The sequence below is a fragment of the Nyctereutes procyonoides genome, unplaced genomic scaffold (genome assembly GCF_905146905.1).
Source record: "Nyctereutes procyonoides isolate TBG_1078 unplaced genomic scaffold, NYPRO_anot_genome, whole genome shotgun sequence".
NCBI classification, from domain to species: Eukaryota; Metazoa; Chordata; class Mammalia; order Carnivora; family Canidae; genus Nyctereutes; species Nyctereutes procyonoides.
Genome location: NW_026575139.1, coordinates 44,139,946 through 44,153,819, shown reverse-complemented (window position 1 = coordinate 44,153,819; position 13,874 = coordinate 44,139,946). Strand labels below are relative to the sequence as shown.

The 13,874-nt window shown below is 47.3% G+C and overlaps 2 protein-coding genes across 3 annotated transcripts in view; both read left to right on the top strand.

Moving 5' to 3' along the window:
• Positions 1-9,877, top strand: part of PTGDR (prostaglandin D2 receptor) — a 33,125-nt gene extending 23,248 nt beyond the window's left edge. The window contains exon 3 of one of the 2 annotated variants that reach the window (XM_055304430.1): positions 9,813-9,877. The gene's annotated coding sequence lies outside the window, so the exon portion shown is untranslated. Of the gene's footprint in view, positions 1-5,739; positions 5,870-9,812 lie in introns of those variants that run through there. The other variant, XM_055304429.1, reaches the window with a different exon arrangement.
• LOC129496334 (uncharacterized) lies at positions 4,285-10,194 on the top strand. The gene is given in 5 exon segments (XM_055304431.1): positions 4,285-5,527; positions 5,566-5,824; positions 5,827-6,541; positions 6,543-9,361; positions 9,364-10,194. Coding segments are annotated over 5 exon segments (5,205 nt in total). The 5' UTR covers positions 4,285-4,927; the 3' UTR covers positions 10,176-10,194.
• The last annotated feature ends 3,680 nt before the right edge of the window (positions 10,195-13,874 follow it).

Sequence of the window (13,874 nt, the reverse complement as noted above, 5' to 3'; positions counted from 1 at the left end):
GAAAGTAGTGCAAAAGGCTAATATCTTCATTAGAAAATTAAGACATATCTTTACATGAGGCAGAAGCCATAGTAGAAAATAACCTGTCCAAGGTCATATGGCCTTTGAGTCAGCTATTTACCACTACAATTTCCTTCTTCCTTGCAGGATGTGAAGAAGATTAAAAATATATGTAAAGCTGCTAGCACCACCTTTGACATATTATGGCTGCTCAACAAATGATAGCTAATTAGTAGAGGTGGTGGCAGGGGTCATTAACATAAGAGCTCACAAAGTAAGAAAACATGAAGTCTCCAAAAGACAAATGCTTAAGAGTGTGAACAGAAATTCTCAGAAGAGGAAATAAAACTCTTAAGCTAGGAAAAATGCTCAACCTTACCAATGCAAATTGAAACAATAAGATAACATTTTTTGTCTACTAGATTATGAAAACATTTTAATAACAATAAATAAAACATTTAATACCCAGGGCTGGGAGAGTTTCCTGGAATTGGTATTTTTCATACATTACTAATAATACACAAATTGGTGCAATTCTCTTAGGAATTGATGTGGAAATATGTACTGTCGTTTCAAAAAAAGATCATATACTTCAAGTCAGTGATTTCACTTCTGACATTCAGTACTAGAACAGAATCCCAAACATGGACATACTACAAGGAAGAAAGATGTTATGTGTAGTTGTTATCAAATAATGCAAACAACCAGCAATGGGAGGAATGATTGAGATTTACTCAGAGGGACGATGATTACACTGATACTACATACAAAAATAGTAAGAGAGAAAAACAGGATAGAACATTTTCTGTGTATTGTATAACAGACAAAACTGGAAGGACACATTTCAAATTGAAAACAGGAATCACATTAAAGTGATATGATTATGGAAAATTATTACTTGTATCATTTAGATAGTATCAAAAACTGATAGTTAATTGAAACTAGGTTTTCTTGATTATTTCCAAATGAGTTCTTTCTCTTTTAAATGACACCAGAGGGGCACCTAGGTGGCTCAGTCAGGTAAGTGTCTGCCTTTGGTTCAGGTCTAGATCCTGGCATTCCAGGATAGAGCCCCATTGGGCTTCCCGCCTCATAGGGAGACTGCTTCTCCATCTGGCCCTCCCCCTGCTCGTGGGCTCTCTCTCTCTCTCTCTCTCTCTCTCTCTCTCAAATAAATAAATACAATCTTTTAAAAATATAATAAAATAAATGACACCAGAACTTAGTTTTAAAACTCTTGGCAAAAGCTGACAGACCTGATATTCTAATATTGCTCCTCTAGATGGAGCACAAGTACTTAAAATATATTATAACAGTACTTGTAGTCCAGCATTTTAGAGCTCAAGGGACTTCAAAGATAATATAGTGTGTTTTCTTTAATGTTAGGGATATATAGAAGGCACTCCCTAGCTACAAAACATTTTATTTTCTGTCATTAGTGCTGCTTTTATATGACAGACTTTCTCACACTGAGTATATAATCTTGAGTGCAAGTTTCCAGGAGAGAGGTAGATGGTAAACATCGGGAAAAATCAAATATGCAAACTATTCTGAAAGCCCTAAAGTTACTGACATAGAATTATAATCTAATAATTTTCCCCTGAAATTCCAAAAAGAAAGAATATGTCAGCTTATTTAATGATTTTGGTTTTGGTTTTCATTTTTGGTATCCTAGTGAGGCTGGGCTCCATAGAGCACCAAGAAAAGGAAAGAATTTGTGACTTTGATGTGTGGTTAATTTGACGAGGGGTCTATCCAGGTAAGGCAAGTCTGATCAAGGGCCCACGTTGGGGACCCCACTTTGGGATCCACTGTGATCCCAATTGCAATAGTTTAGCTTTGGACAGTCCTTGGGTTAAATCTGGATCTCTAGCTCTGAGTTCCCTCTATACTGTTTGTTGGATTTAAATTTCAAAACCCTAATTAAGATTCATAATCTCTTATAACCCAGTTTTGCCTCAGAGCTGTTTGCAACCAAGAACAAAAGGAAGAGCCACAACTGCCTCAGAAGTATTTATTCCTCTATCTTTCTATACCTAGACAACAATGAAGATGGGAGTGGTAGGAGCCTGAGACGTTTTTCTTTTTTTTCTGGCACTTGGCCTCAGGTATCATGACAAATCCTAGTAGCTCTCTGGGCTCCTAGATAGAAGAGCAGCAGGTAGGACTGCTTTTCACAGAATCCAGAGGTAGTGATGGCCTGTAAAACTCTTCTATTTGGGGATAACTTGCTCATGAGTCTTAATTCCTTCTGTTGGAGGCAGTGTGGTGGATGAAATTGGAGACCAGAATCCTGGACTTCCATCCCAGCTGTGGACTCATTGCCAAAATGGAGGTGCTGTGCCTCACCACCTGCCCAAAGGCACCTCCTCACCCATCTTCTTTGATCTTGCAGCCTCCTCCGCTTCCTCCTCCTTTTTTTAGAAAAAGAGATTTTATTTATTTGTTCATAAGAGACACAAAGAGAGAGGCAGAGACACAGGCAGAGGGAGAAGCAGACTCTGTGGGGAGCCTGAGGCAGGACTCCATCCCAGGACCCTGGGATCATGCCCTGAGCCAAAGGCAGATGCTCAACCACTGAGCCACCCAGGCATTCCTCCTCTTCCTCCTTATAATAATATTATTATTACTATTATTTGAAGAAATGTTTACATTATAGAAAGTTACTCCCCCAGAAGTAGAAGCAAAAATAAAATAACACCCTATTTTTACCACCAAGAAATTACTAACACTTTAGTGTATGTCCTTTCAGATATTTGTGTATATATGTTACCAAAATGAGACTTTATACCCTGTTTTGTTATTTGCTTATTTTACTTAAGATTTTCCGACTTTCCATGTCAACATATTTTCATCTAGCCTCACACCTACCTCCGATTCAAATTCCACAATTTGTTCCCAAAATGACCTTTATAGTTCAGTTGTCCAAATGACAACCCAATCCAGGGCCATGCTTTGCATCTGGCCATTATGTCCCTTAAGTGTGTGGATCTAGCACAGTCCCTCTTTTTATCTTCAAATGACTCTTACTTGTTAAAAAGGCCTAGTCAATTGTCCCCTGAGTTTACCTGCTTGCCACCTTGTCATGCCATTCAATTTGTTCTTCAAGCCCTGAAATTGAAATCTGAGAGTTAAAACCAAAGAGTTGATGAATTCAAGTGTTCATCTGAGCTAGGATGTATAACAGATAATAATGTGCTTCATGTTACATTTTCATCATGTCAGAGAACTACATTACTAATATATATTATTACACACAAACATATTACATATTTTATACATGATACATTATTATAATAGATTAACTGATTGCTACCCTAACCTCTGAGTTAGGATAAGAGTCAGTCTTTTATTGAACATTAATACCCTTTGTACCCCTTGCAATAATAAAATGATCTCTGTGGTATTAGTTTTGTCCTTAATATGAATGTCTACTTCCTAGCAATCATATACCTAAATGTATTCATAGCAACTGAACATCTTTGTCCAAATCAATCATTTTAATAGAGGAGACTGAGTGATGATTTTCTGATTTTTTATTCCTTCTACATTTGGAGGCTAGCATTCTTCTGTGAAATAGAATTTTCCCTTATCAGTTGGCACTATTCTGTTACTCTAAGATATATTTATTTCAGGAAAAATTGGATGAATATTTAATTATCCTTAATTACCAATTATCAAAGTAAGAAGTCAATTTATAGACCATTTCAAATGATGAATTACAAGTTCTCTTTTGACTTTCTCTTTTTTATTTTTATATAGGCACGAGGATTTTACCAAATCTGCTAGATAATTATGAGTTTTGATGTTCAAATTGTAACTGAGAAGTGCCTAGGCTCCCTATTTTGACATATTTTTTTAACTTAAATTTTACAGATAAAATTTCTTCCTCCAGGCTCTCTCCTAGTCCTCAATGCATGCTTAACAATTTTTGCCAATGTTTTTCTGTCATTAATTTAGGTAAAATTTTGTTATTATATAGCTATGTTTTGTCTCATGTAAACAATTTTCTACCTCTTAGTTGTCACCTTAACAATTCATGATCATAAAAAGTATTTATCTCTGGCCTGCATCAGTAATTTTTTTGTCCATTATCTTGAAGAAACCTCCCCCCCTTGTAAGTAGGGCCAGCCCTAATCCAGAGGCAGCCCATCCAGTCTTCTTCCTGAAATTTTAGCAACTAAAAGCATTCTGTTTACAATAAGAAAACCGTTCCCCCCCCCACACCCTGACTGGAATGTCCCTGAATAGGTTCATGTTGACCCTCCCCGAAATCAACCTGGATGCTACGCGACTCCCGCGGTTCTTTTGTCTTTAGGCAGTTTCTTTCCTTTTGCCTTTTAAAAGATCCCTGTAATTGCTAATCGGGGCTCTTTTCCTCCTCGGAGGCGGAGAGCCCGTTTGCGCAAACGTTCAATAAACCCTCTTGCTAATTGCATCTGCCTGTCTGGGGTCTGGGTCTCTGGGGCGTCCACCGGGCCACGTTGGCACCCGTGAGCCAGGGTCCAACATTTGGGGGCTCGTCCGGGATCTGAGACGCCCCAGACTCAATCCTAAGACCGGTAGGAGGTAAGACCGAGCTCGCTAAATGTCATATCTGTCTCGTCCGTTTGTCTGACTGGCCGGGTCTGTGTTGTGCCGGGTCTGTATTGTGCCTGCAGGACGCTGTACTCTGTATTCTGTATTTGGACCAGCGGGGGAGGCAGACGTGCCCGAGACCCCTGGTCCCCCTCCGGAGTCGGACTCCGGAGTGGTCTGGAAGAGGAACGGAGCCCCGGCACTCCCTCCTCTTCAGGGAAGGTCGTGGTTCGCGACCGCTCCCATCTGAATCTGCCGCGCCAGTCCTGTCGTTCGTGTGCGTCTGTTCGTTCCGTGTTTTTCTTCCTTTCCTGTCCTCCTCCTCACCGCTCACCCCTTCTCTACACCCATGGGGCAGACTGTAACCACCCCTTTAAGCCTTACTCTAGATCACTGGAAAGAAGTCGCCGGCCGGGCACACAATCTTTCGGTCGAAGTCAGAAGACGAAGATGGGTCACCTTCTGCTCCTCAGAGTGGCCGGCTTTCAACGTCGGGTGGCCCAGGAACGGAACTTTTAATATTGATATTATCTTGCAGGTGAAGGCCCTGGTCTTCCAGCCAGGACCCAATGGACACCTCGATCAGGTGCCGTACATCATAGTATGGGAGGATCTCGCTAAGAATCCCCCCCCCTGGATAAAATGCTTTATCCCTTCTCAAGGGGGACCGGGCCCGAGACCCTCACTCCCTCCCTGCCACACTCCCCCAATTCCCCGTCCCTCCTCTCCATCCACCCTTTGCCCCCTAAAATTTCCTGAATCAAAACCTAAGGAGCCGCCTGTGCTCCCAGGGGACCAGGACAGTCTCCTTCTCTTGGACTCCTCCCCTCCCCCTTATGCCCAACCCCCAACGCCCCGCTCGGAGGCCCCTACCTCTCCCTCCGCTCCCTCAGCTCCGTCCCCCGACTCTACGGGGGCAGAGGGGCAACCCCTCGCTTCACCCCCGCTCGCCAGTCGCCTCCGCTTTCGGCGAGAGCGCGGGGAGAGTCGGAAGACGTCTGGACCTCCCAGGCATTTCCCCTCCGGTCAGTAGGCGGCCAGATGCAATATTGGCCGTTCTCTGCCTCTGACCTTTACAACTGGAAAACTCATAACCCCTCCTTCTCCCAAGACCCCCAGGCGCTAACCGGATTAATTGAGTCAATTGTGTTGACCCACCAGCCGACCTGGGATGACCGCCAACAGCTCCTGCAGACTCCCCTCACCACGGAGGAGAGACAGCGCGTCTACCCCGAAGCTCGGAAAAACGTCCGGGGGCGGATGGGAGGCCGACCCAGCTGCCTAATGAGATTGAGGATGTTTTCCCCTTGGTTCGCCCGACCTGGGACTACGACACTGTTGCTGGTAGGGAGCGGCTCCGTCTCTATCGCCAGGTACTCCTAGCGGGTCTCAAAGGGGCAGGGCGTCGCCCCACCAATTTGGCAAAGGTACGTGCTATAGTGCAGGGAAAAGAGGAGACGCCGGCAGGTTTTCTGGAGAGGTTAATAGAAGGCTACCGCATGGATACTCCCTTTGACCCCTTGGCTGAAGACCGCCAACCAGATGTAATTATGTCCTTCATTGGACAGTCGGCCTCGGATATTCGTAATAAGTTACAACGGTTGGAGGGACTTCAGGGGTACACCTTACAGGACTTAGTGAAAGAGGCAGAGAAGGTTTTTAACAAGCGAGAAACTCTAGAGGAAAGGGAGGAAAGGATCCGTAAAGAGCAAGAGGAACGGGAGGATAAGAGAGATAAAAGACGTAATAAAGAGCTGACTAGGATACTGGCCACCGTAGTACAGGGCTCAGGGCAGAGTAAGTCAGGACAGAGTAGGGACCTGGGAGACAAAAGAGGACCACGGGTTGAACGAGACCAGTGTGCCTACTGCAAGGAAAAAGGACATTGGGTTAAAGATTGCCCAAGGAAGGGCCAAACGCAGGGACCTAAAAAGAAGCCCATTCCTGTTTTGTCCCTAGAAGATGAAGATTAGGGGTGTCAGGGCCAGGAACCCCCCCCCTGAGCCTCGGATAACCCTTAAAGTGGGGGGACAGCCGGTGACCTTCCTGGTCGATACGGGAGCTCAACATTCAGTTTTAACTGAGGCAAAAGGACCCTTGAGCTCTAAAACGTCTTGGGTTCAGGGGGCAACTGGAGGCAAGTTATATCGATGGACAACCGAACGGAAGGTCCACCTGAGCACTGGGCAAGTAACGCATTCCTTCTTACTGGTCCCAGACTGCCCTTACCCTCTCCTAGGCAGAGACCTTCTTTCAAAAGTAGGGGCCCAGATACATTTTCAGCAAAAAGGGGCCACTATTACTGGTGCGGGAGGGCAGCCCCTCCAGGTACTGACCTTGCGCCTAGAGGATGAACACCGGCTGCACGAGGACTCTCCACCGTCCGTGCAGCCCCTAGATTCTGAATGGCTCACTAACTACCCTCAGGCCTGGGTGGAAACGGCCGGAATGGGACTAGCTGTAAACCAGCCGCCCATAATTATAAACTTAAAACCCTCGGCCACCCCCATATCGATCCGGCAATATTCAATGAGCAAAGAGGCCAAAGAAGGCATTCGGCCACATATACAGAGACTATTACAACTGGGCATTTTAATACCTTGCCAGTCGCCCTGGAATACTCCTCTATTACCCGTAAAAAAACCCGGCACAGGAGATTACCGGCCGGTACAAGATTTACGAGAGGTTAACTGGAGGACAGAGGACATACATCCCACGGTGCTGAATCCCTACAACTTGCTCAGCACCTTACCCCCAAGCCATGTCTGGTATACGGTGTTAGATCTAAAAGATGCATTCTTCTGCCTGAGGTTAAGCTCTCAAAGCCAGCCTATTTTTGCTTTTGAATGGAAAGATCCTGAGACGGGATTCTCAGGACAACTCACTTGGACAAGGCTGCCACAGGGATTCAAAAACTCCCCTACTTTGTTCGATGAGGCCTTGCATCGGGATTTGGCAGATTTCCGAGTTGGCCATCCGGACCTCGTCCTTCTGCAGTACGTGGATGATTTGCTCCTGGCGGCTAGGACAGAACAGGATTGTGTAAAAGGTACGGGGGCCCTGCTTGAGAGACTGGGAGAACTGGGGTATAGGGCCTCCGCCAAAAAGGCCCAAGTAGGCCAGAGACAAGTGACCTATCTGGGATATCTCCTGGAAGGAGGCCAGAGGTGGCTGACGGAGAGCCGCAAAAAGGCTGTAGCCCTGATCCCAGCACCCAGTAATGCCAAAGGACTACGAGAGCTACGAGAGTTCCTCGGCAGTGCTGGGTTCTGCCGCCTCTGGATACCCGGGTTTGCGGAGATGGCGGCTCCCCTATATCCTCTCACGAAATCCAACACCCCCTACCACTGGGGAAAGGAGCAGCAATTGGCTTTTGACAAAATAAAAAGGGCCTTATTGACCGCCCCTGCCCTGAGCCTCCCAGATGTAACCAAGCCTTTTACGCTATATGTTGATGAACATAATGGAATAGCCAAAGGGGTCCTAACTCAAAAACTGGGACCCTGGAAAAGGCCCGTGGCATACTTTTCAAAAAAATTAGACAGCGTGGCTGCAGGATGGCCCCCATGTCTCCGAATAATAGCGGCTGTGGCAGTCCTGGTAAAAGACTCAGACAAGTTGACTTTTGGCCAACCCCTCACTGTGGTGGCCCCCCACGCCGTAGAGACAGTCATCCGCCAGCCCCCTGATCGATGGCTCTCAAACGCCCGGGTCACCCATTATCAGGCCATGTTACTGAATTCTGAGCGGATACAGTTTGGAACGGCTACATCTCTAAACCCGGCCACCTTGCTTCCAGAAACCGAGTCCCCCTCCCTAGTAATGCATGATTGTCACCAGATCCTAGCTGAAGTCCATGGCACCAGAGGGGACTTGACGGACCAGCCTTTGCCAGATGCTGAAGCAACCTGGTACACCGATGGGAGTAGCTTTCTACGAAATGGTGAGCGTAAAGCCGGGGCAGCCGTGGTAGATGGGAAAGCTGTCATTTGGGCCAGTGCCTTAGAGCCTGGGACTTCAGCTCAAAGGGCAGAGCGTATAGCCCTAACTCAGGCCCTAAGAAAGGCTAAGGACAAAAAGGTCAACATTTATACTGACAGCAGATATGCTTTTGCAACTGCCCATGTTCATGGAGAAATATACCGTAGAAGGGGTCTCCTAACCTCAGCAGGTAAAAACATCAAAAACAGAGAAGAAATACAAGATCTTCTCCATTCCCTCTTTCTGCCGAGAAAACTGAGTATAATTCACTGTCCTGGGCATCAGCGAGGCAATGACCCAGTAGCAGAGGGGAACAGGATGGCCGATGAGACAGCACGGGCCGCTGCACTAGGCCCACAGGCCCTCTCCCTACAAGTACCAGAGGCTGTCCGGACACCGGGGCAACTCTCTCTCGAATACTCAGACAGCGACCTAGATATCGTCCAGCAAATAGGGGCAGAATATGACGAGCAAATGAAGGTCTGGAAACACCAAGGGAAGACGGTCCTGCCCCAGAAAAGGGCCAAAGAACTGGTGACTCACCTCCACCGATGGACTCACCTCGGACACAAAAAATTAAAAGCACTCCTCCGGAGAGAAGGTCAGACCTATTACATTCCCAAACTCCCCTCCCTGATCCAACAGGTAACCGACGCTTGTGTACCTTGTGCTAAGGTAAATACCAAACACCTCAAGATGCCTGAGGGAACCAGGATGAGGGGAGAAAGACCCGGAACTAATTGGGAAGTAGACTTCACTGAAATCAAGCCAGGTAAATATGGTAACAAGTACCTCCTAGTGTTTATACCTTTTCAGGCTGGACAGAAGCTTTCCCCACCAAGCGAGAAACCGCCCAGGTGGTTGTCAAGAAAATCCTGGAAGAAATTTTCCCGCGGTTTGGACTGCCCAAGGTAATAGGGTCGGACAATGGCCCCGCCTTCGTCTCCCAGGTAAGTCAGTTGGTGGCCAGATTACTGGGGATAAATTGGAAATTACATTGTGCATACAGACCCCAGAGCTCAGGTCAGGTAGAAAGAATGAATAGAACAATTAAAGAGACCCTAACTAAATTGACATTGGAGACTGGCACTAGAGACTGGGTCCAACTCCTCCCTATGGTTCTGTTCCGAGTCCGGAACACTCCCGCGCGCCATGGGCTAACTCCTTACGAGATTCTCTATGGAGGTCCCCCACCAGTAACGGACTTACTAGATTCTGCTATTGACCCTCTTGCTAACACTCCCGGTTTACAGGACAGGCTAAAGGCGCTCCAGATTATCCAGCACCAGATCTGGAAACCCCTTGTGGCTGTCTACCGCCCCGGAGACACAACCGGCCCACACCCGTTCCAGATCGGGGACTCCGTCTACGTCAGGAGACATCAGTCCAGGACGCTTGAGCCCCGCTGGAAGGGCCCATATACTGTACTACTGACCACCCCAACCGCCTTAAAGGTAGACGGCATTGCTGCTTGGGTCCACGCCTCACACGTCAAGCGCGCCCCATCAACGAGCACCGCTGACGCCAGCCAGGACGGACCGGACGAGACGCTCCAATGGAAGCTCCACCGCACCCAAAACCCGCTCAAGATAAGACTTTCAAAAATTGTTCAATGACAGTTGTTATATTCCTACCTCTCCTAGCGCTCTTCACCTCCGCCAAAGGTGACACTCATGCCCTCAAAAGGTTAACCTGGCAGGTACTAACGTCTGGGGGTGACGAGGTCTGGTCTATAACTAAGACCGCCCCCGTGGGAACCTGGTGGCCTGACCTATATCCTGACCTATGCAAGCTAACCATAGGGGCCCCTAGCCCATGGGACCTAGAGGGATACTTCGACACCTCTAGAGCCCCTAACCAAGAAAGCCCTCCAGGGCGACTGGGATTAGACCCATGGGGAGGATGTGGCACGCCTGACAGAAGGGCCATGCTAAGCACTCTTCCCTTTTATGTCTGTCCCGGGCACCACAGAGATCGCAGGCTAAATCCCACCTGTGGAGGAGGGGAATATTTTTATTGTAAAAATTGGGGGTGCGAAACTACTGGGGATACAGAATGGAGGCCCTCCTCCTCCTGGGATTATATCACTGTCAAGGCTAACTATACTCACCCGACATTTAGCAAATGGAAAACCCTTAATTATGGGCCCTGCCAAGGGTGGTGTCATCCCCTACGGATATCCTTCACGGAGCCCGGAAAAAGGGCTACTTACTGGGCCAATGGATATACGTGGGGACTCAGGTTATACAAAGAAAGAACAGATGATGGTTTTATATTCAGAATTAAACTAAAAATAGAATCCCCAGACCCCGTGGCGATCGGGCCTAACGCGGTCCTCGGGGAACAAAGAGCTGCCCCGGCCCTAGCCGCAGGGAGTGCCGCACCCACTAACTTCGCGGTCACTCCAACCCCTCGGTCGTCACCCGAGCCGGGACAACGACTGTTTAATCTTATCATAGGGGCATTCCTGGCCCTTAATCGAACCAGCCCCGATGTAACTAAATCCTGCTGGCTCTGCCTTGCTTCCCCTCCCCCTTATTATGAGGGAATTGCTACTTCAGGGACCTATAATAACATCACTAGCACTCAGGGATGCACACCCGACTCCCAACCACAATTCACCCTTACAGAAGTTACAGGACAGGGAACCTGCATAGGAACACCCCCCCGGGGCTACCAGAGACTCTGTAACACTACCACCCCGATTTTGGGGACTGATTCTTACCTGGAGCCCCAGCCGGGAACTTGGTGGGCATGCAACAAAGGCCTCACCCCCTGTGTGTCGGCTAAGGTTCTAAATAGCTCAAACGACTTCTGTGTCATGGTGCAGATCATACCCAGGGTGTTCTATCACCCTGCTGAAACTCTAGAAAATCAGTATGATAAACATCCCACCCGTTTTCGGCGCGAACCTGTCTCCCTAACCTTAGCCGTTATGTTGGGACTAGGGGTCGCTGCTGGGGTGGGTACTGGCGCAGCTGCTCTGATCCAGGACTCACAACATTATATTGAACTCCAAACAGCTGTAGATGAGGATCTACGGACACTAGAGCAGTCCGTTTCTAAGCTAGAGCAGTCCCTCACCTCACTTTCAGAAGTAGCACTTCACAACAGGAGAGGCTTGGATTGACTATTCCTGAAAGAGGGAGGACTGTGTGCGGCCCTGGGAGAGGAATGCTGTTTCTATGCAGACCATTCTGGAGTCATCAGAGACTCCATGGCCAAACTCAGGGAAAGGTTAAATAAAAGACAAAGGGACCGGGAGGCCCAGCAGAGCTGGTTTGAAAGCTGGTTTAACCAGTCTCCCTGGTTGACCACCCTAATCTCTACCATTATGGGCCCTCTAGTTATCCTGCTCCTGCTGCTAACTTTCGGCCCCTGCGTCCTCAACCAGCTGCTCCAGTTCATCCGAGAAAGATTGTCTATTACCCAAGCTCTGGTATTAACTCAGCAATGTCGGGCCCTCCAAACTGAAGAAATAAATGTTCCCTAAGATTTTAAGGTTAAAATCAGCCCAAACAAGAGGAGGGAATGAAGAAACCTCCCCCCTTGTAAGTAGGGCCAGCCCTAATCCAGAGGCAGCCCATCCAGTCTTCTTCCTGAAATTTTAGCAACTAAAAGCATTCTGTTTACAATAAGAAAACCGTTCCCCCCCCACACACACCCTGACTGGAATGTCCCTGAATAGGTTCATGTTGACCCTCCCCGAAATCAACCTGGATGCTACGCGACTCCCGCGGTTCTTTTGTCTTTAGGCAGTTTCTTTCCTTTTGCCTTTTAAAAGATCCCTGTAATTGCTAATCGGGGCTCTTTTCCTCCTCGGAGGCGGAGAGCCCGTTTGCGCAAACGTTCAATAAACCCTCTTGCTAATTGCATCTGCCTGTCTGGGGTCTGGGTCTCTGGGGCGTCCACCGGGCCACGTTGGCACCCGTGAGCCAGGGTCCAACAATCTTTATAATTTTTAATTGTTTTTTATGATAGTCACAGAGAGAGAGAGAGAGAGAGGCAGAGACACAGGCAGAGGGAGAAGCAGGCTCCATGCACCGGGAGCCTGATGTGGAATTCGATCCCGGGTCTCCAGGATCGCGCCCTGGGCCAAAGGCAGGCGCCAAACCGCTGCGCCACCCAGCGATCCCTTATCTTTATAATTTTTAAAATTATCTTGCTGTTGTTTCTTCTATTGTCTTTGTCTTCATGGAGAGGTAGGCCGGACTAGGGCATGATGGGTTTCATATACCAAGCTGAAGAATTTAGACTTGAACCTGAGGCAGTGGGAAGACACTGACCAGGCATAGGCAGGGGAGTGTAATGATCAGATCTTCTTTTTTGGGATAACCACTCAGGCGGTAATATGGAGAACTGAACAGAGGTGAACAGGACAAGAGCCTGGAAAACCAGATAGGAAGTCTCCTAACCTGCGGTCTAACGAGTTATCCATGTAACGAGATGTAAGAAAGTGGGAGTGCAGATAGAGAGAAGCAGATCAGAAAAGCAACCAAACAGGTTTTGGTGATTATGTAGAGGTCAAGGGAGAGGGAAGAGCCAAGGATGACCCCAGGTTTCTGGCTTGAGCAACTGAATGGGCAATGATGCATGCATTTTCATTGAAATGGAGAACAATGAGTGCAAAACCAGGTTTGAGGGGAGTATGGAAAGCTGCCTTTACAAATGCTGACTTTCACCATGCTTATTCTAATATTAGCAACCACCTTCCCAACAATTGCCATTTGCAGGAGGTAATTATATATTATTTCTACTTGAAATTGCCAGCATTTCCTTATCCTTCTCTTTTGGACAACTTCTTCATCCTCTTAGCTGATTCCACCAACCTACCCACGTCTCTGCCCACAGACACTGAATTCCATCCAGCTTCAGTGGGGGTAATATGCCTGTTCCCTTTATGACATGCCTCTACTTGTGCCTAAATCCTTCTCCTCTCAAAATTCTTAAGCTACTTGCACTGGCAAGTACTGAGTTTCTTTTGTATCATCTTTTTCTCCCTTTCTACATGTGATTTCCATCTACGTGCCACCATCCATTTTGTAAAGAAAATTCAACCCCAAAATCCCTTTAGCTGCCACTAAATTTCTTAGCACCCCTCATAGACTCATCCAAATTGTTGTCTTCACTGCTCTTTCCTTTTTCATCTTTGGTTCTCTCTCCATTCTCTCTTCTAGCTCTTCTCATGTCAGGTTTCTTTCCCCCACATGATCAAAAGTAGTCTTAGCAGGTCAGCAGTGAAGTTCCTCCTACAAAAGTCAGTAGCTGCTTGTCTGCACTCATCCTGTTAGACTTCTCAGCAGCACCAGTCCAGC